This window comes from Manacus vitellinus, unplaced genomic scaffold, assembly GCF_001715985.3.
Source record: "Manacus vitellinus isolate BGI_N305 unplaced genomic scaffold, ASM171598v3 scaffold_115_pilon, whole genome shotgun sequence".
NCBI lineage: Eukaryota > Metazoa > Chordata > Aves > Passeriformes > Pipridae > Manacus > Manacus vitellinus.
Window position 1 is genome coordinate 247,797 of NW_021938866.1, and position 27,668 is coordinate 275,464.

Here is a 27,668-nt window from a genome sequence, read left to right on the forward strand (position 1 = left end):
AATACCCATGTCAGGAAAGAGTCTTGGGTTTGATTTTAATTCTTTGTAAGTCACTGGTGAGATTCACAAGTCCCAAGTCATAAGAAATAATAGAATAATTTGATTCTCGAGGTGTATGTAGGCCCCTTGTGCTATCAAGGTAATTTTGGGAGGCACCTGAGTAATATTTCTGTAAACCCACGTGCACCTCCTGTGGTCAGTGGTGAAATGAAGGAGCTCTGTGGTGTCAGGATGGCCCAGAACACCAGTGGGTCTGGCAGCCAGCACCTGCCAGCTCTGTCAGCAGGGCCTGTGTTTGTACTTGCTGCTTCCTTCGGGCCCGTCCCAGCCATGCTGTTTAACCTTTATTTGCTGTATTGCAGTGTTTGACACAGCCTTAGTAGAGCTCAACCAAACCTATTGTCTCATCTATTCTGGTTTATCGTTTAGAAGACATGCAATATCTGCCAGATGCTGCTTCCTAACCAGTGCAGTTTTGCATCACACCAGAGAATTCATCAGCATAAATCTCCATACACGTGCCCTGAATGTGGAGCAATCTGCAGATCTGTCCACTTCCAGACCCATGTCACTAAGAACTGCCTGCATTATACCCGAAGAGTTGGGTTTCGGTCAGTATAATGATTGCTTTTGTTGTCAATTTATGTACAATTTATGCTTTTAAAAGTAAATTTCCAGTTTCATAAGTATTGTTTGGAGAATACAGCTTCATGGGCCTAAGGTTGTCATGGCAACAGTATTGTTAGTGTTACAGATTTTGGAATAAATACATTAGGATTCTGCTTTGTTTGGGCATCCACTTTTACATATGATTAAATCAGAATATTAGCTAGTGTCACACAGGTTCAGGACTTCACTGCTTATAAAGTCTAGAGAATTCAGAGGCATTGCCTTAATTTCAGGTTTTTAAAAAAACTTTGAGTTTTTTCAAATTATTGAATTCTAGATTGTTCTCTCTGGTAGAACAGTCATTTTCAGTATTTACTTCCAGAATGTATTGTCATGGTGTTGATGGGCATACTGCACCTGCCTGGTTGTTCTCCTTTCTGTGGGAAGTCAAGACTCCTTGGCTTTACATCACGTGCAGATTACCTTTCTCACTCAAACAGCCTGGTCTTTTGGTTCTCCTTTGTTGCTCTTCAGTTTCCCTTTTATTTTTACTTTGCCTTGTAATGGCAACTCAGTGAGAAAATGGGGAGCAGAGGCATTTCATAGAAATGTTACGCTTTGAAAGGCTTGAAAAAATATTTCATCTTAGAATTCTCCTTGCAGGGAATGGCAGGCAGCACAGCAGGTGATCGGAAGAGCCGCCTGTACCACCGAGCTTTGCTCAGCACTCCTAAAACATTTCCATTTCACCCTGTCTCACTGGAAAAGGGGGATTTTAAATCTTACAGCTGGTAGCTCCTTCCCCCTTTAAGGTGCCACAGTTCATTTTCCAGAGTGGCTGTGCAATCTTCCACTAAGGGAAGAAAGCACTTTTACTGCATCAGGCGCCTGTTTTCAGCTTGAATCCTGACACAGCTCCAAGCTCTTTGCATTTCTTTGGGTTATTCTCTTTCCCCTTTTCTCCCAAGCAGTAGTCTGTCTTGTCCTACATTTCCTGCCTCTGCTCCCTGCACTGCACTGCCCTTCCCTCTGGCCTGTGTCTCTAGGGCTCGTACACAGAATCGCCTCCAGGGACTCCTCTGCCCCAGGAACACCAGCACGCTCACAAATCCTTCACTAAACTTCCCAAGATGTCTCATAAACATCTCGTGTCACACTGAGTCAGAATTTCTTGATCTGGTGAGACTAAACCAAAGTGACCCAGGCAAAGAAAAGCAGTATCTGGGAATGTTAATGTCTCTCAGACCCCTCAGCAGTGCAGGGCGTTTGCCTGAGGAGCAGCACACCCTGGCCTGCCTTTCCAAAGGGCCTCTGCCAAGGGCTTCTGCTTGATTCCAGTGAGTTAGGCCACTTGTCTGGACTAAACCAGGGGAAAACTTGAACCTGAAAGTTTACCTGCATCCTGCCAAGGTGAAAACAAGCAAGCTGTTAGAGCAGCCCCTGAGGTGAAGGCTTGGGCCTTACCAAGTGTTGTCATAGACAGCGGTGGACGCTGAGGATCAGTTAGATCAGCACGAGAGCAGAAAGTCAAGACCTGGGGTGGGGAGGTGGGAGATGCTCTGCAGAGGTGACACCTGGGGAGTAGATGTGGTAATGGGAGGATCACACTGTGTGCAGCTGGGGAGAAGGGTTCAGCTCTGCATGAGCAGAGAAGATCTGAACAGACCCCCAAAAGACCAGGACAATCTACTTGAGAGGATGCATTGGCAAGCAGAGACTAGATGGGTGTAAACTTGATGAATACTATTAAGAATGTAAATTAAGTGCCCAGAAAAGAAAGGATGATGCTTCATAAAATTCAAGGGTGATAAATTTTAAGAGGAAAATGGGATCCTTGAATGCAATGTGTATTTCCTGCTTTATTGCTATCATCAGGACACTAAAACCATCTAAAAACTGATTTGACAACAATCATACTGCCATAATAGATGACAAAATACTGGAAGGGCAGAGGCCTTCTGTGTTTAAATTGTAAAACCCTTAGTGCAAAGTACTGGTCAATGCGAAATTGGTTCATTTGACAGGGTATTTTTTAATTGCTGATTGCAGTATGTTCTTGGACTGATTTGGTAGCATTTACTACTGGAGATGTAGGGCACTAAAAGAGATCATTGTGTAAAAACATCCTTATGTTCTAATATTAATTCAATTTTTTAATTGTTTCATTTTAGAATAGATGCGGAAAGGTCACAAATATTCGACACAGCAGAAGTATGTTTTTGAAAAGTATTTTCTGAATTCCAATCTGATATACTGATATGATTGTAGAGATTCAGTTTAGTTTCCCCGAGTTTAAATCCAAGTGCTGATTTGATTACATGTACAGAAAATCATTACCAGTATGTCTTCATTACATCTAAACAAGGGAAATGGTGCAAATATTTTCCTTACTGGTTTTCCGTTTGGTGGTCATTTCTAAATTGCTGTGGTGCACCTTAAACAATCCACTGCATGTGATAAAAATTCATTTTGTAAAATCTCTTTACAAATGTGCAGAGGATTTAAGCATTCTTTCTGCAATCAATAGAATATTCCTCTGTCCACCCCTCTTCCTGTTTTACTGTAATAACACAAAAACACGTTCTGACCTCATATCTCTTAGGTTCTTAAATTCAAATGCGTGAAATTTCTTGCCCCTTACTTTGTGATCTCCAAATCAGTGGTTCTGTTGATTTGAACTGGGCTGTTTGAATGGGCAGAATGAGGGAGTTTCTGCAGTTTGTCCCTGTGACTGGGCCCAGCCCTGACTCTCTGCTCTCTCCACAGCTGCGTGCACTGCAACGTCGTCTACTCGGACGTGGCGGCTCTCAAGTCTCACATTCAAGGTTGTCACTGTGAAGTCTTTTACAAGTGTCCTATCTGTCCCATGGCATTTAAATCTGCTCCCAGCACACACTCCCATGCCTACACCCAACACCCTGGTATCAAGATAGGCGAACCAAAGTAAGCAAAATTCATCTTCTCCTGCCCTTGCCTGCCTTTGAATGACCTGTGAAATTGCATTCTGTCCTGTGCTTGCAGTCTGAAAATCACCTCTTGACAGCTGCCAGTTTGGGGGGTGTGGAATGCTTTCAGGAGTTTTCAGCTGGCAATTTGTTGGGCGAAGGTTGCATTTCCCTGAACCTGCAGCAGTAGGTCTTTAAGCGCTGTGCGCTAGAAAAGAGCGATTACAAAATGTAATTACACAAATGATTCGCACAGGTGGCTGGAGTGTTGCTCGGTCTCATGGTTTAATCTGCTTAGCTCATCTGCATTTTTACTGTGAATTAAGATAATGTGATTCCAAAACGAGCTGCTAAGACTCATCAGCACTTACATGGTGATTTTCAGAACATCTGGTTGAAAAGTTGGGAAAAAGCGATTTTATCTGTTTATATAAGCTTTTTTCCCGATATGTAATCTCTCTCTTTCTGGCTTAAAGCAGAAGTGGTTCTTTCCTGTAGCTAGAAAAGCTGTGCATAATGTGGTGGTTTGCTGAAGGTGGTGACACAGGGCACAGGGTGTTTGTGCAGAGGTGTTGAACATTGCTGGACTCCTGAAGGTGCTGATGTGTGTGCAGACCACTTCAGCCCTCAGCTCTGAGCCTGGTGCCTCTCCCTGCACCCCTTCTCTTCCTTTTCCTCCTCGCTGGGACAGTGCACTGTTGAGAGCAGACATTCAGGTGTTGACTCTGTGTTTTTTCTGTGGTCTGCACAGAGCACTAGCACACGGTAACAAGTCGCAGGCTCAAGAAAATAGAAGGCAGAGCAGAGAAACAAGGTACCATGTGATGCAATAACCAGAGTTCAGAAGAATTCAGTTTATCACTGTTTCTTCTAACATATTTAAGTCGTTTAAACCTGCATCAAAGCAAAATGGCAACAAACTTGTTAGTAATGTGATTGTAAATCACACAGTTCCAGTAAATGCCAGAGGCATGTGTGTCTGATACCAGATGAAGGCATTTCTGCCCGGTGGTAAATGATACCTTGTTTTAATTCAGGATGGTATCTTGGGTGAGAGGACATGAGATACTAACATTTGAAACTTGTTTCAGACTCCCATAGCTCTCACTACAGAAAACCAAAAGATTAAGATCACTGTTTGTGTAAGATGCTTCACATAGGAAAAGTGAATTGTGCTTGGATCTGCCAATCTGTTTCTGATTAGTTTTCTTTCAATATAGATATGCTTATTGCATTCCTTTATGAATTTATTTTTGATTATAAAAAGACTAAAATGAAATTTTATTAAGTACTACTGTAATAAGTCACAGACTCCATAGCTGAGTGCTCCTCTTATGAAGTGGTGTTTTCTTTAAATTTGCCAGTTTTAATCCACATGCTGTCTTAAATGCCTGCAGAGTAAGTGGTGGGATTTTCCCAGCCCTTGCAGTGTTTGGAGTTCCTGGCCTGCCCAGTGCTGAGCAGAGCTGACAGGCTGTACTTCAGGCAGTGCAGTCCCGTTTGGTTTCTCTGTGCTGCACTGTGGAGCACCCAGGCTGCCTGTGCGTGGTGCCCATGAATGCTTGGCAGCCTCCCTGCTGCCCCGGGGTGTGGGACAGTGCCAGGGCACTGCCCACGGCTGCAGCAGGTCGGGCAGGGCCCCGGGCTGGCCCTGTGGCCCCAAAGCTCCTGTCTGGGCCCGAGCAGCCCTGTCTGGGGGCACACTCTGGGGTTTACAGGAACTGGGCTCGCAGGGATCTGGCTTCCCGCCTCTGGCATTTACTGGAACTGTGTGATTTACAATTACATTACTAACAGTTGTTTCAGAACAGATGCAGAAAACTATTTGGTGTATGAAAAATGACGTTTATGTGCAGGGATTCTCAGTGGGATGAAATGAGATTATTTTAATATAGGGAAATGGGATGGCTGCTTGTCTTTCAACTCTGCAAAGCTCTCTCTGTAACTCTAAGCTTGATCATGGCTGATAGCTTTTTGAATACTGGAGAAATTCTTCTTTCTCAAGCCCGACTGTGGATATCTACTGTATTGGTATTAAGTGTGTTATCCCACAAGTTCCATTTTTTTAGAGAAAAAAATGTGGGAAGGGGAAATACCACCCTCTGGTGCAGAAGTTTTCAAAATGCTGAACATCAAAGTATTTTCCTGTGAGACAACACCCGTGTTTACTGTGAGATAACCCGGGGTTCTGGGCAGTGAGGAGGCACGTGTGCCGTGCCCACGTTGGTGTAGCTGCAGGGCAGGAGTGGGTGCTGAGTAACCAGCCCTGTGCTGGGACCCCTTGAGCTGCCTGCCTTACTCCAGTGGCCTTGGTGCAATGTCCTGTCTCAGCACAGCTGCCTCCAGGCTCCAGACAGTGTTTTGAGCAGTTACGTGTTAAACACCGACTACTGCAATTAAATAAAAAATAACCAAACCCACCATACGTGGCTGCATTTGTTTAGGACTGAAAATCATACTTTTGCTGTGTCTCAAAGAAATATTTGGGTGTGTATAGTCACAACTAACACTATTAGGTGTGTTGGTATGAATTTAAGTGAGTACTGTCTTTGCCCAGAGACTTGGCTGAAATTTGGATCTTTACCAGACAGTTCTTCTGTGAAAGCAGAGTAAAGTATTTTAGCTGCCATAGAAAACACGTATATTCTTGGTGTTTTTAGAGAGTTACAATATTTATGTGACACAGATTCAGAAATACGTCAGATTTTCTTGTAGCAGATTCAATACAGATCTGCAACAAAGGGTTCACCAGAGAAAGCAGGACAATAGTACATTGGTCATCAGAGGATGCTGTGTAAATAATACATTTATCTTAGCATATCTCAGTGAGAATTTCTCTTAGGGAGCATTTATCTTAGTGAGAAACTGGGACTGCTTTATGCCACAAAAATAGTATCTTTCTCAGTTAATATAAAGTCATCTGGACTTACAGAATGGCTTGGACACTGAAGAAATGTCCATGTTCTTGTCATCTCTCAACACAGTGCAGAGTGATCCTTAGAGCTCTGGAACAATGATAATTGCCTAGAGGGGTATGGAATATTGACATGGGTAATGAGAAGATTCAGCATTCCAGCAGGCAGGGGGTTTTGGGGGGTGTTTTTTCAATGAAAGGTACTCTGTAGGACAGAGATGGGATTAGGAAGCCTGCTTGTGCAGGGGAAGCCCCTGTTGCTGTACTGAGCACCCGTGGCTGGGTTCCTTTGATTTCAGCCAAACTGTCCCTGCAGCACTACCAATGCCATGGCTGGTGATCTGGGGTGAGAATACTGCCTGGCAGAGGGGGCTGAGGGGCTGAGTTCAAAAGTCCCATGTGCTCCAGGAGAGGAAGGTGTGGGTTTGGCAGTGTCTCTGCATTGCTCTGACAGACAGACTGATAAAGGTTTGTAATGGTAGATCAAGGAAATACTGTCCTGCATTGTTGGAGCTTCAGAGCATTAACAGAGTCTAGGCTTGGCATTCAGGAGCTTCAAAGCCACAGACATTGCCAAAAATACACTTATCTTGAAGTATGTTACTGATTATGATTGAATCAATCACTCCCTTAAAACATACTGCCTTTGCAACCTGAGACCGGTGTATTGTCCTTTAGCTACAACAAGAGTTCAGAAACTGAAGATGTTGAACTTTCAGAGTATCCTGAGCAGATGTTGATGTTATGTATGTAACTGGCATATGCTGTTGTTTTCTGGCTTCTTGTTTGCACCTTTTAAATAATTTTTTCTATTTTTGTGTTTCTTCTAGTGCTCCCGTATTTTGACATTAGAGGACATTTCGAATTAGTTTAATTTTAACTTTTTTCAGGCAGTGTGAAACAATTGCTTAAACATGTCAGATCTTATCTCTGATGAGAAAAAAGTTAACATCGTGATTCTTGCAAATAGATCATCTACATGACTGACATTGTTTATTGTACTTCTGTTTTTAGAATAATATATAAATGCTCTATGTGTGACACTGTGTTTACTCTACAACCTTTGCTCTATCGCCACTTTGATCAGCACATTGAAAACCAGAAGGTGTCTGTTTTCAAGTGTCCAGACTGTTCTCTTCTATATGCACAGAAACAGCTTATGATGGATCATATCAAGGTGTGTAGGCATCTTCTCTTGTTTCCTTCAGAGGTACCGTTTTTCGTGCATTATATGCTGTGAGAACATACTGGGAAAAGGCACAGAATAACAAGAAGACTGATGAGGGAGATGTTGTTAATTCCAAGGGGGTTATCTGTGAATATTGTTCTCAAATGTTAAAATGTTGTATTTCGGATGGTCTGCAGGGGGTTGACCCTGGCCAGATACCAGGTACCCACTAAAGCTGCTCTCTCACCCTCCCTCTGCAGCTGGACAGAGGAGAGAGGGAAAAAACCAGCTAAGAATTCATGAGTAGAGATAAGAGCTGAGAGAGGTCAGGGACTGATCACCTTCCTGGGCAAAACAGGACTCAGAGTGGAGATAGTTCTTTTTTTTTTTAACTAAATAGGCAAATTCTGTATATTGCAGTGTATGTCTTGTTTGGGAATTAGTTTTTCCTGACTCAGGTATTATTGGAAAAGCATTGTTACATCTGTACATAACCATTTCTGTAAGAGCTGGAGATAATCTTAGGAGCTCGATCTGACTGCAGTTAGGGTCAGAAGCCACCCTTACATAAATCAGGGTGGCTCAGCATCTCACAGTTTAAAGTTGAGCTAAGTTACTTGCATCTGGGCACTGTTTAACTCTTTAGTGTTCCATGCCAGTATTTGTACTTTCAACCAGTGGGGTTTTAGCATGATTCACTGTAAATGACTCAGGCATTTTTGAGACTAAAATTGTTAGAGAATACACGTGCAGTAGCAGTATTACTGGTTTTACAGATAGGGTGTGTGTATAGTAGTATGGACAGCAGCAAAGCAGTATAAATTGGAGTTCAGTTAAGGGGGGATTAAAAAAAAACAGTAGCAGGCTATAGATAAAAGCAGAAAAGGACTCAGGGAGAGGACGAGTGCCTGGCAGGGGCAGAGCTCAGCTGCACAGAAAGTAATGGTTTGGTATGGCTAGACATAAACCATCAAGGCAGAGATAGACCTGGATGAAAGCAGAACAGAAAGGAACAGGAGGAAGCTCAGGAGAAGGTTATTTAAAGCTACAAAAAATAACCCAGAATAATTCCTGCAGATGTCAATGCTTCTTAATGGCAAAACCTATGTCTCCTTTTCCTGCAATGACTCACTACAAGAAAATTTCCAGCAGGCAGTGAGAGCAGGTGCTGGAGGACTGGACTGGACTGGAGGTGTAACACTCCCTGTGGCACGTGCTGCCAGCACTGGGACTCTGTGCTGTGCTTTAATGCTTTTTGTGTATTTTCAAATAAGAAATTAAATTTCAAGTATTGAATTTAAAAGACATTTAGAAAGTTGAGCACTAACATTTTACATGCTGACAAGTTAGGCTGGGATGGAATCTCCAGGTCAGCTTCAGTTGCCTGGAAGTACAGGAACCTCCCTTCTCCCTCCCCTGTGCACTGGGATACTAAAGGCAGCCTCCTCCTTTACTACACACCTTCACTTTGCTTTAGAGCCAGGCAGTTGGGCCTGTGTGCTTTGCTTTTTTTATTACCATTTTAGGGTTTTTAAATACTGATTTTCCTTCTATTTAACAGCTCTTAAACAGAAGAATAGAATGCTCTACAGATGAGGTTGATATTTGCTCTAGAGCCAACAGGTAGTCCCAAGAGCCACAGGATTTACAAAAGAACTTGTTACCAGAGTATCAGATTGGTATTCCTATATTCTCAGGATCGAGAATGTATTGAATGGGGTTTTTGTGTCTGAGGTTACCTGAAGGAAAAGTGTCCCCTTTGGGGATGGTTCAACGTATCCTCCAGGAGAGCTGTCCTGAGGGTCAGTAGATGAGAGGATCAGAACCCTACCAGGGTAAAGGACAAACCAACCTTTTAGATGTGAGAGCCCTCGACTGTGGATCCCTGCTCAGGAGGGACTGCAGTTGTCCCAGAGCCCTGCAGATTCACTCCTGCTGTGCCCACATCCATGTACAGGACACATGGCCAAAGCCCCCTGGGACACAGAGCCAAAGGCCCCGTGTGGGAAGGCTGGGGTGTCACCCCAGCACACAGCACACCAGCTCAGAAATGGGAATGGAGGGGCTCTGCCCTCCTTACTGACCACTGGCAGCAACTGCAGAGGAAGGGTTCCTGCCCAGGAGCTGCAGGGCTGGAGAGCAGCTTGTCAGAGCCCTCTGGGGCCCTGCCAGCCCCACACAGCCTGGATTCTAAAGGCTGTTAACAGAGCCCTAAGGGAGAGTGCTCATCAGCTGGATGGGGAGTAGGACAGGGCTTAACCTCAGCCTCAACAGAAAACATTCATATATCCTAAACTATAGAGCTGTCTGATGTCTCTGATGTTTTGTCTTATTTACCAATGTGGCAAGTCAAAATTTGTCAGTAAAAGCCTTTCCTTCTTGGAAAGCATCAGTCACATAGTCTGAAGTGAGGATGCACAACTAGTATGTTAGGTAAGTAAAGCAAGAAATTAAGCTGAACAATAAGTGTTTCTTGAGCCCTTTTTTCCTCCCTGTTAAACAGCAATTTAACCTTAAGTAAGTCTCATTTTTTTATGTGTGTGTGAAAATTCCTACAGATGGTGTCTGTTACTGGTGTTGGCTGTGTCATGCTAGGCCTTGCCTTTACTTAACCCTGTTTCTTTAAGAATGTGATCTGATGACAGTAGTATGTGATTTGATGACAGTAGTTTGACAGAGAAGTGAAGGCTTTTGGTTCAAAGGGTCAGTGCATTTTGTCAGTACAACTGTGTCCATCTATGTTAGTTTTGTACTTTTTTTTCTCTTTTATTGTAGTCTATGCATGGAACTCTGAAAAGTGTTGAGGGGCCACCAAACCTGGGGATAAACCTGCCTCTCAGTACTAAACCCACAACGCAGAACTCAGCCAGTCACAACAAGGAGGACACAAAATCTGTCAATGGAACAGAAAAGTTGGAGAAGAAATCTCCTTCTCCCATAAAGAAAGCAGAGCCTAAAAAAATCGCCAGTCCTGGCTGGACATGTTGGGAGTGTGACAGGCTCTTCACACAGAGAGACGTTTACATCTCCCACATGAGGAAGGAACATGGAAAGGTAAAGGAATATACTGAATTACAAAAAAGTTAATCACACCTGAAATGTGAAGTCATTTTTCCCTGAACTCCATTTGTGTTTTTGCAAATAATTCCTTTAAGTTTCATCATTATTCTTCTCTGTTCTTATATCTATTTCATATTTTTCTCTTTGGCTGCTTAGTTTTTGTCACGTTCTACATAGCTCTACTGAGAAAATATACACACTCCTCCTCAACTGTAGGCTTGTTCTTTCAGTACCAGAATTTTTTCAAGATGGAAAGAGTGAAAGATGTTGCACTATTTCATCCAAATCATCTAATCTGATCCATGTTCTTATTTCCTCTTTGTGCCTTCTTAGTTCCCTTTCACCCTTGGAAGTTGTGTGAATGTGGCAGTGCTGAGGTAACAGTTGGATTCGGTCTTAATGGTCTTTTCTCACCGAAACAATTCGATTATTCTATTCTGTTCTGAAGTTCAGTGCCTCTCAGACTCAGGGAGTGGGGACTCAGTCTTGTTTTGCTGGTCCAACGAGTGCCAAGCAGTGTTTCATCTTCAAGGCAGACACACTCTGTGGTTGAGCTCTTGCTCTAATCTTACACTTGTAGGTTCAGCTGAGTTAACAAGTTGCATTTTGTATTTAAAGCAGCTGGGTTTGAGACATCTTATTTTAAAACAGATTGAAAGTGAAATATGGGAATGCTGCATCCTCAGGTCAGCAGAGACCCCGTTTGCAGTTCTTCTCCGCTCAGTAGAGCTTCCAGTTAAATGAAATTAAAAAGCCAGGCAGGCAATAGTGGCTCTGCTGAGCTGTGTGTGAGCCAGGCTGTGCCAGCTCCAGCCTGCTGCTGACCCATGGCAGCTGTCTGCTCCCCAGTCCCTGCCTTGAAACGCTCTGACTCTTCCCTCAGCTGGGGATCAGGGAATTAACCAATGTACTGTGCTGCACTGCAGCAACAGAGCAGAACTGGGAGGAATAACAGGCTTATTTTGTCTAAGTGGAGGAGAATCATCCATCTCTGATGTTTATGTTATCTCAAGAACAGCCCTTACTATGCAATATTAGATAATTGTTGCACTCAAATACTGGCCTAAAGGCCTCTTTTATTGCTTACATTCAGGTGCTGGTTTTTATCCCTCTTCAAGCAGTTCCTTGAATAACACAGGAGGCAGATAGATATTCCTGTGCTGCACTCCTTCCTGAGGAGTTTTTGGGATTGGCTGCCACTGCAGAAACCAGTGCATCCCAAATCCTCTTTGGTCTCTGTCTGGAGTCTCCCCAAGACATTTAGAGTGAATGTGGTGTCACAGCTGGCTATCCCAGGTAGTGCCCCCAGTGCTCTGAGAGGGACCAGGCCCTGCTGAGCACTATTCTCATCCTGCTTTTCTGACCAAGGGCTTGATGCACCTACGAGTGCTGACACATCTTCGATGTGTTCCTGCTCCATCCTTCTCGCTTCCTCCTTTTCTTTTTCCTTCTGCTTGACAAACTGCAATATAAACCCCACAAAATTCCCCAAACAGATGGTCCTCGAGTTGGCATTGGACAGTACTTCTCATTTCATCATGACTTTTCTGAGCCCTGTTAGTGTCTCAGTGTCTGTGAGGTTCAGTTTTGGTCTTCTTTCTGTGCTCTTCTTGCTTCCCTGTACGTGACTGAGGAGCTCCTAGTCAGCAGCTGCAGACATAATTTGGTTGTGGGAAGGGAAAGCAAATCTCTCACCTTACTGCCTTTACTGATCCAGAAATAATCCACTGATCCTCCTTGCTTCTTTGGTGGAAGAAATTCGCTTCACCCCCAGTCCGTGGCACCAGTTTACAACTGGTGGCAGGTGTATGTGTAGCTCATTCTGGCCACATTGCTTTGAAAGAGGCCCAGCTCTGACTGGTGTTGCTGAAGGAGGGGTGTGTACAAAAAAAGGGTAAGTGATGTTTCTTCCCTATTATCACAAGGTTCAACACATGCACTACTTTTACTGAGCTTTTCTAACTAATGTCTTTCTCTTCTTTTTTTAAAGCAAATGAAGAAACATCCGTGTCGACAGTGTGACAAATCTTTCAGCTCTTCCCACAGTTTATGTCGTCACAATCGTATCAAACACAAAGGCATTAGGAAGGTTTACACGTGCTCGTAAGTTCTGCTTTTATCTATCTGAAAACCCACTGTTGGCTGACACTCTTTTCTCACCCCTGTATAAAAGCCAGTATCCCATCGATTCAGAATGTCAGGAATTTCGATGCAGACAGGCCAAACCAGTCCCCTGTCCTGCCTGCAGACGCAGCAGGGCCGTGAGAGCACAAGGCATAACGCCTGCGAGCAGGTCTGAAACTCAGCTGAGCTGAGAGTTTGCTGGGCTGGCAGCTGGGGTCACCACTGGGCTGGACCTGGCTTTCAGTAGTCTCTTAAATACACAGCCACTCTTTTAATCTGCAAAAGGCACTTGCTAAGCATAACACTGAATGTGTGTGTGTGTGTTTGTGTGTCTGCAGGCACTGCCCGGATTCGAGACGTACTTTTACCAAGAGGCTGATGTTGGAAAAGCACATTCAGCTGATGCACGGTATTAAAGACCCTGACGTGAAAGAAATGACTGAAGCTACCAATATGGAAGAAAGGGAGGTAAAAGAAGACACAAAGGTAATCACTTACAAGAGTGATCACTTCACAGAGAGTGATTTTTTTGTGGGTATATATTCAGGATCTTTAAATAGATAGTCTTATTTTGATGCCTTAAAGGTCTCATCCTCAGTGAAGTAGAGCCCCAAAAGCATTGTGTTTATCAGAGTTGTACTGGAATCTGCCAAGGGAAAGTTTCTGACATTTTCAAGTCACAAACAGTAATGAAAAGAACTGCTTATTTATGCTTACATGATCCCCCATTTCTGTCCCCTTTTTAGGTTCCCAGTCCAAAGCGTAAATTGGAAGAACCGGTACTGGAGTTCAGGCCTCCACGAGGTGCAATCACTCAGCCGTTAAAAAAGCTGAAGATAAATGTTTTTAAAGTTCACAAGTGTGCAGTTTGTGGCTTTACAACAGAAAATCTTCTCCAGTTTCACGAACATATTCCTCAACATAAATCTGATGGCTCTTCATACCAGTGCAGGGAATGTGGACTCTGCTACACATCTCACGTGTCCCTCTCCAGGCACCTCTTCATTGTACATAAGCTGAAGGAGCCTCAGCCAGTATCAAAACAGAATGGGTCTGGGGAGGATAATCAGCAAGAAAACAAACCCAATCATGAGGATGAATCATCCAACAGTGCAGCATCAGACAGGCGGTGCAAAGTGTGTGCAAAGACTTTTGAAACTGAAGCGGCCTTAAACACTCACATGAGAACACATGGCATGGCCTTCATTAAGTCCAAAAGAATGAGTTCAGCTGAAAAGTGATCAGATTATTTGGGATGCAGAAATCTCTCTCCACATTGGAATACTAAGGACATTTTTGCTACAGAAAGTTCAAGGTATAATAGTGTTGCAATATATTCTGCATAAAAGTGTCCCCTTCACCTCATTGTCTATATCCTCAGAACCATTGAAGCAGTATTTGAGTTGAAAAGAGTTTGTATATATTTAAACTAATAATTTTTATACTCTTTGTTATGTGTTTGTATCAGTATCTAGTGGAAAATTTGGTTTTTTCTGTTTTGTTTCTGTTCTTTTGTAGTAAGTTTCTTTAAAACAGAGTTCTGAATGCTGGGGCAGTTCCTTAGGTTCTCTTAAGCTGTTTCTTTTTTGAATGCTTCTGAAAGAAAGTTTAGCTAATGGAAGTGCATCAGAAGGCAGTGCTTGGAGGGGAGAAGGGAAGAGAAGCAAGCTAAGATTTTAAATTCTAAGAACTTGTGCTTCTAAATGTCTGTGGAAGCTTTTAAACTTTCTCTTACAAAGTATGTATTAAAAAGAAAAAGAAGTACCACTGCATGTGTAAAATGCAGTGCTGGTTTTTTGGTGGCAACACCAGAACAGGTGCAGACCCCCTAGAGTGGTAAAGTACTTTTGAACAGTACAATTGCACAACTCTATGTATGATAAAGTGATTTTGTTTAGGTCATCAGGTGCTTCTGATCAAAGCTCAAATTGTTACAAAAGGGCTGGGCTGCTCTGGATTTAACAAATAAGATGTAATTAGAGGAATAGGTTTATAATGATGATGTTTCTTGTCATGTAATTTATTAAACATTCTATAGAAGCGAGTACACAGCATTACGTATTTTCCTTTTTGGTTCTGGAAAGCCAATAGTTAACCCTCGCTGCAGGGGCTGGTGTTTGCCAGCTCTGTACGCTCATGCCAAACGTTCTGGTGCTCAGTGTCACACACAGCCACAACTGTGAGGGAGCCAAGGCCCAGCCACGTGCTGGGGGCTGGAGCTCCAGCACAGGCCCTCGGCGCTGGGGAGCCGCTGCAGACCTGCCCAGCGCCACCGGTTTCGCTTGCACAAGTACAAAGAGGTACCATCCTGGCCCTTTCAGATAGAGTTCTCTGTCAGAGTATATTTTTGGTTTGGTTTTGCATTTTATACCTTGTATGTATGTATCCCTACGAGAAAAAATTTTGTACTTTTTTTTAAACCGAACTGTGTATATATAGATAGGTGCATGATGAACAGTAGTCATTGTTGGGTTCCTTAAAAGTCTTGCTGCTGTCAGATGTTACTATACACTACGTCCGTTACAACTGTATTAAACACATTTCATATGTAAATAAATGTGGAGCATTTTGCCCCTAAAGATTTGTGAGATTCTCTTATTTATCACGAAATTTTAACAGTTTTAAAGTTTGAAGTGTTTAAAAAAATACGGATCCTCTCAGCCAGCTCTGTAAAACTTTTCAGTCACTCTGGAAATTGTGTATCAGTACATTAGTTCTGCTCTCTCCATCCTCATTCTTAATTTGGCTCATCAGTAAATGCTTGTTAGGCCAGTTCTGTTACTGGCATACTGAGTGGTTATGAGGTACCTCTCCATCCTACAGCTCTCAGCGGGCACAGGGTCTCAGTGTGTGATGGACACTGCCACCACTGCCCTTCCATTCAGTGGATACCTCTGAACACTTGTTTGTTGATGTGCACTGTCAACTGTACAACAAATGAGTTATCACTATGCAGAATGGTGTTTTGTATACAGTGAACAGATAATAAAAGTTAAATTTTCACAGCCATTACTAATACCTTTGTTTATTTTCCCTCTTCACTGCCTCGTCCCTGCAGGGGATGCTGTGAACCAGTAGTTTATGCCATTGCTGGTGCTACCAAGATGCAAACCACAACGATGTCCTGGCCAGTAACCTGACAATGTGAACGGGTTTGTGGTTCCAGCCAGGACGCGGGGTCCTGCACGGCCACTGCCCCGGAGCTCCCTGCACATCCCGGGAGTGCCGCCCCGCTGCTGGGCAGGGGCTTCCTGTGGCTCCACCCAGAGACTGATTGAACTCTCCTGCCAGTCATCTCTTGAGAGGCTTAAGGGAGAGGGTCTGGAGCTGCCCTGTAACTCTGCACACATTTCTGTGTCACACCCCACACGCTGCCTAACAGAGGGGAATGTCCCGAAGACCAGGAGGGGAACTGAACAGAAAGCAGCAAGAGACACAGTGGAAAGGCACAAATCTCAGTAGGCACACCTAGGGGAATTATCTCCTCTTGTAAACCATAAAGAAAATATTTAAACTTATTTTTGCCTGAGATCTGACATTTGAATTGTTTGCTTTTAATTAACATTGTGCCACTGACAGTCAATTGCAATGATGACATTAATAGTCCTCTTTTCTACATCTTTCCTCTGAGGATTTAACAGTAACGGATTCAACCTCATAATACCTCTCTGTGGGGTAGGAAGGGATCAGTCAGCCTCTGCCATTTTGCAGCCACTCTTGTTGGAAACAGAGGTGCTTAATGTTGCACCTCAAGTGCAGCACCAGACTGGAATGCAAACAAAGGCTTCAGGGAGCATTTGGGCAGAACAAAGTGTTACTGTCAGGTCTGGGGTTCACGTGTGGGGGCTTCACTCTATTTACCCTGTCCAAGGGCAGGGGTTTGATCTCCATGGAGGCAGTGCATCTGTGTGTACATATATATGTATATGTCCTCTTGTGTACCTTCCCATCCCATCCCTTCTCCTCCTCAGGGAGGCAGGAGGCACACCGAAACCTCTGCCCAAGTATCCAGCTGCAGAGAAAACTGCCCAGCCAGGACTGCAACAAGGCTCAGATCCACCTGCCAACACAGCTTCAATAAAACTGATTTTTCACACTCAGGGAGGTGTTTAGCCTTGCCTTGGCCTGCTTGCACACAGGTACAGACAGAGGTAAATCTTACCACAGCCACTGTATTTTTAGACTTGTCTGTTTTCTTATTTCTGCAGGGCACTTACAGATGCACAACTTGACCTGCCAAAAGCCCAAATGTTCCCAGTTCTTAACCTCTGGGGTACATGTGGGGAAATCAGTACAGCAAGCCTATTTACTTTTAAAAGGATTTTTATATAACTCTGACCTTCTCATTCTGTTAATATAACCTTTCTCAGTACACCTATCACACACACGCAGCTGCCAGGCCAATAATGGGACACAGAATAACCTATTTTAGTTTAAAACCTTTCTCAAATATTAGGGCAGTTCAGTAGTCAATTCTTTGTATTTGAATTTCAGATTATTACTAAAAGGTTATCTGTCTAGGCTCCCTGAAGGGCAGCTAGGGTGGGGATTGGAGTGACAAGAGAAATAAGTACAGACCATGGCAAACACAGAAGGCACGAGCATTCCCGACCCACAGCCCTGGGCTTTGAGTACAAACTGGGTTCTACAGCCTGAAGCAGACGCAGAAGGAGTGCAAAAGAAAGAGCCACTTCTTGTCCCCTCCCTGAGCACTTTTTCCCTTTGAAAAAAAAATGTATTTGCTCCTCAACAGTGACTGTACAAAAACCAGTTTTAGTGTTATTTCTTTCACAGCTGGGGAAAAAGGACAGCTTGCCTTCCTGGGGACCAAAGGGCCCATTCGAGGGCATCACAGCGAGACACTGCACTGGGAATGACCCAGGTTCACCTGGAAAATGAACTGGAGGCACTGCAGCTTTCTTCTCTGACCCTCGGGTTTCTACGCTGAAGGCAGAAATGTATTCGGCGCAGTAATGTGACTATTAGTAAAATAAGCTGAGCATTGTATCCTTCCCAGATATGTCCCCTAATATGATTTGCCAAAAGACTTTATGCAGTCCATTTATTTCCTATTCTCAAATGCTGCTGTTTTGCATTCAATGCCTCTAATGTGATGGTGGAATATGGATGCAGTGCATTATGAGTATTGCTCCTGCCGAGTCAGGCCACACTTGGCTGGCACTGCCAGAGCTCCAGGGCCAGATTAATAGTGCAGGTCAAGCACAGCAATATTTAACTGTCTCAGTTAAAATGGAGAGCAGGCCCTGAATGCAATCAGGGTGGAGGAGCTACGGTCTCAAAATATCCCTTGGTCATTACATTTACATACTGTTGCTCCTGGCAAAATGAGCCCAGCCCTTTCTGTGCAGAGAAATGTCCCCTCGTGGAGCTGCTCCAGCACTGCTTCACCTCCCTGAGCTGGTTCCCACACACCATGTGCCCCATTCACGTCATGCCAAGCCCTTTCCAAAGTCAGGGCACGAGCACCAAACAGGAGACTCTACGGCCAGAGGCCACACTGGGCTCCACTGGACTCAGTGACCAGATTGTCTCACATGGTCTGTGACAGAGGCCTTCAAGTGCCATCACATAAATCATTGCTCTGGTGTTTTCCTAGGCAGTGTTTTAGCCTCAGTTCTGCAGCGCAGGTTAAGCAAATAGCAAACAGTTAGTGAATACCATTATTCCCCTTCCCCACCACAAAGTAAAACCTAACACATTACAAGCATTTTTAGTCTACTAAGAGATTGTTCTTGAGTAAGGGTTAAATATTTCCCTTTTTTTTAGAATTTTTTTAAAACCTTTTTGCGTTTCTCTCATTTATTCTTGGGCAGTTTTAAAAATTAAAGTTTTTTTTTTTCACTTGGGAAAGCCTAAACATTTTGTCAGGTTGTTTCTGATTTTTTTTTCTGTTCCATGGGGGAAGGGGAAGGAAAAGAGAACATTATTTGCTAAATTCAACTGAATGTTCGGATAGCTGGATCCCTCCCTCTCCTTCCCTTTTTCCTCCAGAAAAATACATTATTTTCACAAATAAACCATTCCCTGAAACAGATCCAACTCAGCTGAAATCCAATTATCTCTCCAGACACTGGGTTGCAGAGCAGACTAAAACTGTTGACTCATACACTTAAAAACACGAGCATGCCAAGCGCCCCAGGGTTGCCAACCGTGCCCGTGAGCAGGTCCTTGCCAGCTCCCAGGGCAGAGGACAAGACTCGTGAGGGAAGTGACACGAGACAAGCCACACATGCTCCAAAGCAGTGGCCTCCAAGGGGGTGTAAATCCAGGGGTGCGCAGGAAGAAAATATTCTTTGTACCATCACAAAAATGCAATGAAATGCAAGCATTAGAAGAATCCAGAACAGTGTGCTGTTGGTGCAAGTGGCACCCCATTGCTTCTGGAGAGCCCTGCGTGCACCACGGGCTGCTCTAACAGCCTGCTGAGCAACAGGAAGGGGAAGCAGAAGAGCTCCCAATGGATTGGGACACAAAGAGTGCTCACCAGGGAAGGCAGTTACTGTGCTGCTGCTGTGCTTTGCTGAGGGGCTGCAAAAGGACTGCCATGGCTCTCCCTATTAACCCACACTTTTCAGCCCAGGGGCAAGGTGCCAGTTATGTGCCCATGACCAATCTCTTAGAAATCAAAGAGCTGTAATTCAATATTCTATGTACAGGCTGTTTGCAAAGGTCTGGCAAATCTGCCAGAATGCCAAGAGCTACATTTTTTCTGTGTACTAAAAAACTAGCATAATTTCCTAGCTGCAGAGCTCCAAAAGATCTACTGTACAAATATTGAAGTCAAACATCCAGAGTATGGGAAGATTTCAAAATACATGTAACCTTTAATAATCTAAACCATGCAGCTGGTAAAATAACAAAGCCACCAACAGAAGTGTAGGTGATTCCTAGCACCCGTGGAAAAGGAAGAAAAGCAGCTTCCCAACATGTTTCCCTTGCCTCCCCATGAAAAATGGGGGAGTCCAAGTGTTTTCAGAGCTATCAAACACCAATCACAATCAAACTGAGAGGCAGAGATACTGTGGTCTCAGAATTAAGTGTGGGTTCGTGCCTTGGACAAAAGAATGTCCCACCTCTGTGAACAAAAAAATAAGCAGCTTCAATCCTACTGGGTCTCAACAGAAAGCTGCCTTCTTGCCTCTCTAAATTCTCCAAATGTCAGCTCTGCCTCTTCCCTCTACTTGTCACAGAATTAGATTCTATCACCTGAACTTCCACTTTTAATTCCCTCCATCAGGAATGACTGAAGGAACTGTTCTAACACCGCCCAGTCTTTGTCATTTACTTTCTCTCAGTCCTGCCCTTTCCCTGCCGAGTGGCTCGTCTTTTAGCTCCAAAATTGATACATTCCTACTTCACAATAGGTGAGAGTAATTTCCTGCCCGTTTGGTAAATTAAAGCACCACCCACAAATAACACTCCGAGATCATTTGCCTCTCACAGCCCCAGCCAGAGCAGTACCTGAGGGTGTCACAGCAAGGTCACACGTCACGGCGCTGCCAGCTCACGTGTTGGGCCAGGAAAAGCCTGAAAAAGTTTATTAGAGGATAATGTCAGCCAACCTGAGCTATTGCAGACACGGCAACCACTGCAAAATAACCTTGCACACAACTGACATGCCTGCTTGGGAGAAGCGGGTAACAGACAAGTGCCAAATATTTACTGTTAAATATAAACACATCGTAAATGCAGAGTAAGTGTTGAATCTGTTCTATTTCAGTAGCAATTTGGGGGTGACACAGTGTGTTTTGGAACAAAAGCTGGTTTGTTGTGGGTTTTTTTGTATGAATGTAGATACGATATTCTGCATTAATATAATGAATCAATAGCTAAGGTGAAATGTGCAGCTATAGCCACAAAAAATAATAAGATTTCCTTCCAATAGCAAGTAAATTTAACAAAGGTGTCTTTGTCAGATTGTTGCTGATTGACTATGAGTTACTGGCCTGAGTCCTAGTGTAAATTACTGGTATGTTCAAATGTTTTTAGGTGCATTCCAGGTACAGCTATTTCTGCAGTGAATGAGAATTTGGCCTCTTTTTTTGCTTTCTGGGAGAGAAATGTAATTAGACAGTGGGTAGCTTATGTGTCATATGCTTTAATTAGCAGTTTTGTGATCATTACTTCCCAGTTGTATAGGTATCACACACATGGGAAATGTGTTTATGGGAGCAGCCAGCCATGGAAAAGCGGGATTTTCCGAGCACTGGCAAGGTTTACAGGCTCCAAAGTGGGCATGGATCCTAAATCATCATCACAGTGTGCATCTAACGACACCACCGATACAAACAACAGTTTATTCATCAGGGTAACCCACAGGTATTTAGACCTTCCCTAAAGCTTCCCTGAACTGTTACCTTTCTCATTCCTTTTCTCTCTTCCGTGGACACCTCTGTACACTTTGCAAAAGGCCTCGACACATCACTGAAGAAGCACGACACTAGCTAGTGTCCTTGGAGCTTTCTTCCCAATATCCATGTGCCATTTCTGTCCTTTCCTGAGAGCATTACACCTTCCTCTGTGATCCAATGCCACTTCTGCCTCTCTTAGTCAGTCCTAGTCCCTCTTGTCCAACTGTTTGCCAACAGAAAGTCTCACTCAGTTTCTGGCAAATTACAGAAACACCTTTCCAGTCCTCCACAAGCTGTTTCCTTCCACTGATCTTAGCAGCATTTCCTTGTGTTCTTTGCTCTCCCATTGTCATCCCCAGTCTTCAGGGGCTAATTCTGAACTTGGTGAAAACCTCACTGGGTTTGGTTCATTTAATTCACAGGAAATCAGGCTCTGGGCAAGGACTTGTACCCATGTGGTAGTTGCTGCTCCAGACTCATGCAATCATTCAGATGCTGAACTGGAAACGGGTGTGAAGTCTTTCTGCACTGCCCGAGGGGCCTGACACCCTGCCAGCCCCACTCGAGCAGCCCCGGCCCATCCTGAGGGCAGCCAGGCTGGCAGAGGGCACTGAGGGGCTGCCACTCACAGCTGGGGCTTTCTGGGCCTCTGTACTGAAAAAAACACTGAGGGTACCGCTGGCTGCTGAGATGAGGTGGCTCTGCTCGCAGCTGGTGAGGAGGAGACTGCGGTGTGCGAGCCTGCGGGCTTCCGAGGCACGGCCCGCTGCGGGCACTGCGCCCGCTCCCACTGCGGGCTCGAGGGCTTGGCAAGGAACCACGGCGGGGCCGCTCCACCCTCACACCTCGCTGTCCCCTCGCAGTCCGCCGGGGCCGCTCCCCTCACACCGCTCTCCCCTCACACTGCGCTCCCCTCACACCGCTCTGCCCTCACACCGCTCTGCCCTCACACCGCTCTGCCCTCACACTGCGCTCCGCTCGACCCCGCTATGCCCTAACACTGTGCGCTCCCCTCACACCGTTCTCCCTCAGCACGCGCTCTGCACTACACTGCGCTCCCTCACCCGGCTCTGCCCTCAGCGGCTCTGCCCTCACGCGCTTGCCTACGCGATCTCCCTCACGCGACTGCTCCCTCAGTGCGACCTCCCTCCGCGACTCTCCCTCACAGCGCCCCTGCCGCCCGACCGGCTCAGCCCCCGTCCGCAATGAGCCTCCGCACCGCGCGGCGGCCCAGGGGTGCCCGCGCAGAGGCCTGACGCAAATGGGCTGTCCCGGAGGCGGCGCGGCGTTCGGCGCCCGGCGGGTTCCGCGCGCTCGTTCGCCATTCGGGGGGGTCTTGAAGGGCGCCCACCGGGAGCCCCTTGGGAGAGCCAGCTGCTCAGGCATCTCGCAAGGGCAGTCAGGCGAGAGGGCTCGCCTCAGGGCCCCTCGCGCGATGCATGTGGAAGTTGTAGTTCACGCGGTAGGAAACGCGCTGACGTAGCTGAGGCGGGAGTGGAAGAAGACTACAGATCCGGGGAGCAGCGCGGGACCGGCGGCGGCTCCGGGCTGGGGCGTGGTCTTGTCGGCCGGGAGCCGCCGGGGAGGCCGCCGGGACCGCCAGGGAGCCGCCGGGGAGCGCGGGAGCCGCCGGGAGCCCGGGGAGCCGTCAGGGAGCGCCGGGCCCGAATGGACTGTTCGGGGACCTGCGGGCGCAAGAAGCAAAAGAGAAAAGGTAACCGGCGGGGCCGGGCAGCCCCGGGGCGCGCACCTCAGCCGCGAGCGGGGCTTTGCAGGCGGGAACGCCGGTCTGGCATTTCTGGCTCCGTATTTTCCGCCGGGGAGAAACGGGGACGGGCAGTTCCCGGGTGGAATGAGCCAGGATTGAGGCACACGGTGGACTCAGGGTTTATGCTGCAGTATGATGAATTCTGACATGGCAATCTGTGCCATGAGACTCGCATTGGAATAGGATTTTACTGTGAAGCCCACGTGCCTGGACTCTGTGCGCTGAGTTTCTATGTTGTCCTTCTAATTTCAATACGGTAACTAAAAAATCATTTTCTTGTTTGCACAGCTGTATTACCAAGTCCTAAATTTTGCTATGATAGTGTCTTCTGCCCTTATGATCTGGAAAGGGCTGATCGTCGTCACGGGCAGTGAGAGCCCCATTGTCGTGGTGCTCAGGTAAGTCACTGCACAGGCTTTCTGGTTCAAGTCCAGGTTTTGCCCTCTGCCTCTTCCCCTTTCCCCTTGGATACATTTGGAATTTTAAATTCCACCTGCTCAAAGAAGTACTCGAACACTTACTGTCTTCTAACTCTGTTTTGGACCCTGAGCAAAGGCCCCTGCTGTAACCATGGCCCAGTTTCAGCTGAGGTTTGTAGGAGCAGTGACTGTGTGAGATCTTTGAAATGTCCAGGTTCCTTCACTGGATGGATAAACTACTCCAGATTGCTTACTGGGGTTTGGGGTGTGTTACATGACTGTGTTACTGAATTGGTGAAGTTACAGATTTCAGTTTAAATTGTGAGTTTATCTGTAAGAACTAAATATTCTTTGATTTCATGGTTCTTCTTTCATTTACCATAATACCAATAAACTCTTTCTTTCTTGTTGTTTGTAGTGGCAGCATGGAACCAGCTTTTCACAGGGGAGACCTGCTGTTCCTAACGAATTTCCACGATGACCCAATCAGAGCTGGTGAAATAGTTGTTTTTAAAGTTGAAGGCAGAGACATTCCAATAGTTCACAGAGTAATCAAAGTACACGAAAAGTAATGCAACTTGTCCTTTTCCTTGTTTCTAAAGATACTTTCTTTCCCTGGGGTTTTCAGTTGCAGTACAAGTTTGACAGTAGTTTATGAGAAACAGAGAGGAAATTCAGAGGAACCCTGTGGCACAAGCCATGGGAGTTGCTGTTGGCAGCAGGAATGTGTCTGGCAGCAGAGCCCACTTCTGTACTGGCAGTTGTAGGAGTGGGGTTTTGGCTGTGAGAAACAGCTGCTTCTAAGAGCAAACCTCTGAAAGAAGGTGAGGATTCAGAGTCAGAACTGGAGGTGCAGCCTGATGAGTATATAATCTTAGCTCACTGAAGTTTTCCAGATTTGACTAGAATAAAAGAATAGATTCTTATTCTTCTTGTGTCTGTTAGTCACACTGCCAGCAACAATTCAGGCTGGAAAGCAGCAGAGAGAGTTCTGGGGTTTGCCTTTATTGCCTTTATTTGCCTGCAATGATAAACTGTTCCTTCTGAAGCACAACAGAGGCAATTTTGCTTCTAGTTCTGCCCAGTGAAAAGCTAAGCTGGAGATGGCAAGCACTGACATATTTGCTCCTCAGGAAGTGGACTGAAGGTGTTTATTTCTTGAGTAACATCTGTTCTTCAGTTATTTTTGAAACAAATATGTCTATCCAAGAATTGCCTATTTTATCTATTTATTACCTAATTTATCATCATGCAAACTCCTTGTTTCTTGATATTAGTACTTCAGCAAAACCAGGTTATGTGCCTGGGTGGACAACATCCCTTTCATATCCATTGTGTAACTGCTTACATCAAATGGCAATCTGGGAGTGTTTTAAAACCATTTCTTGTTAATACCTCTTGATAGATATAGTCAATAAAATCTGTAATGTTAATGGTTTAATGGTGTTTGCTCAATAAGCAGGACTGAAAGCAAACATTGTTATCTAATCTTGTAGTACTTTTCATCCTCATTGTGCTTTGTAGATCTTAATTGAGGTTTTTAAATTAAGTGGTATTTAGTTTGTCACCTCATTGCCTTCTAGAGGAAATGGGAACATCAAATTTCTGACTAAAGGTGATAATAACGAAGTTGATGACAGAGGCTTGTACAAAGAAGGTCAGAACTGGTTAGAGAAGAAAGATGTTGTTGGAAGAGCAAGAGGGTAAGTGATTTAAAATGTACTTTATAATCAAATAGAAAAAAAATTTACTTCTTGAATCAGTTCCAATGTAATACAAACTAGGTCTGATGTGGTATTTTTTAAATTTCTTTAAAAAAATTGTAATTAAAAAAAAACCCACACTGGAAAAGTTCCTTCCTGTAGTCCTCTCCCTGATGTGGGAGTGGAAATTAATATTTAGGGGGGAAAAAGTGACATCTAACAAATAGTTCTTCTATAAATACAAAATTAACCAACTTATCTTTGTAATCGCTGGAAATTCCTGGGAGATAGTTTCAGCATTCCACGGGAATTTTATGCAAGGTTTGAGCTTTGGGCTTTGTCCCCTTCCTCAGTTGAGATAAAATTTCTTCAGATTTTTCAGAGATAACTTGATTGAAGTTTTACCTAAGGAAAACTAATGAATTTAATTTCCTGTTCAGGTATGCATTAGTCCCAGGTGTAAATGATGGGCTTGCACTGAAATATTCCAGGCTGAGTAACACTGAAACATTTCCCTGTAATATTTGAGGGCTCATTTTACATTTTGTCAATGTTTTGTCAATTCCAGGTTTTTGCCCTATGTTGGAATGGTAACTATAATCATGAATGACTATCCAAAATTTAAGGTATGTATACAGACATTTGGAATACTTGCACTGGTAAAATAACAAGTAAAGACAATAAGAATGTTACCTCTAAGCATCCTGGTTAATGAATTTGTTTCTGTGCTTTGGTCCCTGATGTCCTGTGAGCTGTTTCCATGGGTGCTTTAGCCTGTCTGTCACCCACTAGAGCTTGGTAGTTGTGATGGGCTGAAAACACATCATTTGTAAGAGTTTGGTTTGTTAAGTGCACGCAGCTGTGACACCTGTTTGTGATGAGTTTGATCCCTTTAAAATCTTGGTGCAGTTTTGGAGGACCAGAGCTCTGTACCTGTGGGCTCCTGAGGGAGGTGTGGTGTTGGAGAGGACACCCTTTGAACAGTTTGTGCCTTTGGAGCCTCTGTGAAGAGCAGGTGTAACGGGTGTGTGTTCTCTGGTTTTTTGCAGTATGCTCTCCTGGCAGTGATGGGAGCCTATGTGCTGCTGAAACGGGAGTCCTGAAACCAGGCAGCTTTCCAAGGACAAAGCTGAATGTACAGGGGAAAAAACTAATATATATTTCAGATGGTTTCGTTTCTGTAAACAGTTCCAAAGCTGTGCAAGCTTTTGTCTTGTCTAAATAAAGTAGGACTAATGAGTGAAGCTGTTGGCTGTTGGTTAATTATGAAATGGCATATTTCCTGCCTTCAACAGACACTGCTCTCAGTCAGCCTGGCCCTGGGCTGGAAGACACTGTCATGTTCTGAAGCAGCCACGGGCTCTCCCTGGTGTGCCCAGTCCTTTTCTCTTGCATGGTCCTGCATCTGAACCCACTTTCTCCATCCTTTTTGTTTGGGGCTTTTTCCTTGATTGTTTTTAATCTGTCAGTGCCCTCTTTTCTCCACCCCCCCCACTGGATTTTTCAGTACCCTTGAGGACGTGGCATCTGGGTCAGAGCAGGTGGTGAGTGGCAGGGGTTTGGTCAGACTAAGGAAGGTTAGCTAGATGTGGTGACAAAAACAGCCAAGGGAGGGGCTTTCACTCCCACTGGGAACTGAGCAATGGGGACTTGGAGCTCTTCCCCTGAATTTCAAACCTTCTTCGTGGAGCAGGGACAGAAACCCTGATGGCCTGATTTCTAGAGGCCTGTTATTTAGGGACTGTGCAAGTTTCTAGAATTCAGGCTGTTGACCATTATGCCTTTTGTGCTCCAGGGTGTTAAACAAACCCAACCAAAAGGTTTTATGGGGCTTTAATAGCACTTGTAAATGACTGAATGAATAGCACAGTAGTACACTCCAGGGGGATTGGCAGGAAGGGTAAACCATAACTCCTGTGCCAGTTTGGAGAACAATTATTCTCTCCTATCATGTAACACCTGAGTAGTGTTAAATAAATAAAATTAAAATAAAATTGATTTTTCACTTAAAAATCTACCTGAAACTGTTGTTTTGTGAAATTCTCTATTTTTCTCTTCTCTTCAGTTGTCAGTGTTGTACCTTCAACAAAGCAGGACTTGTTTTCCTCCCTGGCTTTGTTTTTGTAGCTTTGATAAGGAACAGCGTGATGCTCTTTTCCTCTGGAGTTTTGTTTCTTCTGTAATCCCTTATCTCTACAAAAATACTCTATTATACAATAATGGCCCCTTTTCTGTTGTAACAGCTCATGCTCAGCAGACAACTGCTGAATTTTTTCAAGTAATATTACTTCTTTTGTATCCCACTAAGCAGTTTTCATGTCCAACTGTATTATAAAAATTATTTTTTTTGTGTCAAATTGTGTAGAAATAAAATTGAGTATAGTAAATGGCATGTCAGAATAATGTAGGTATCCTTAATGCAGTCTTCCTGGAAGTGTATCATCACAGTTAAGAAAAAATAATGTAATTTTTGGGACAGTGAATGTATAGTAAGATTTCTTTTTTCCCCTGGTATTGCTGAAATAGGAATTTATTGCGTCCACCTGCCCCAGTGCGAGCACAGTCAGCTCTGACTGGGAGAGGGGC

At 44.5% G+C, this 27,668-nt stretch overlaps 2 protein-coding genes across 6 annotated transcripts in view; both read left to right on the top strand.

Annotated features, from left to right (window-relative positions):
• ZNF532 (zinc finger protein 532) overlaps window positions 1-15,795 on the top strand; it is a 29,530-nt gene extending 13,735 nt beyond the window's left edge. For all 5 annotated transcript variants that reach the window (XM_018089090.3, XM_018089091.2, XM_018089087.2 and 2 more), the window contains 7 exons: window positions 430-611; window positions 3,376-3,552; window positions 7,483-7,645; window positions 10,412-10,690; window positions 12,687-12,799; window positions 13,159-13,306; window positions 13,567-15,795. In XM_018089090.3, coding sequence (XP_017944579.1) covers window positions 430-611; window positions 3,376-3,552; window positions 7,483-7,645; window positions 10,412-10,690; window positions 12,687-12,799; window positions 13,159-13,306; window positions 13,567-14,061 — 1,557 coding nt within the window. In that variant the 3' untranslated portion in view covers window positions 14,062-15,795. The remainder of the gene's footprint in view (window positions 1-429; window positions 612-3,375; window positions 3,553-7,482; window positions 7,646-10,411; window positions 10,691-12,686; window positions 12,800-13,158; window positions 13,307-13,566) is intronic.
• A 7,431-nt stretch (window positions 15,796-23,226) lies between these two features.
• Window positions 23,227-26,326, top strand: SEC11C (SEC11 homolog C, signal peptidase complex subunit). The gene is made up of 5 exons (XM_018089092.1): window positions 23,227-23,358; window positions 23,798-23,947; window positions 24,963-25,082; window positions 25,651-25,708; window positions 26,132-26,326. Exons 1-5 carry the CDS (start codon window positions 23,276-23,278, stop codon window positions 26,183-26,185), a joined length of 465 nt encoding a protein of 154 aa, XP_017944581.1. The 5' UTR covers window positions 23,227-23,275; the 3' UTR covers window positions 26,186-26,326.
• The last annotated feature ends 1,342 nt before the right edge of the window (window positions 26,327-27,668 follow it).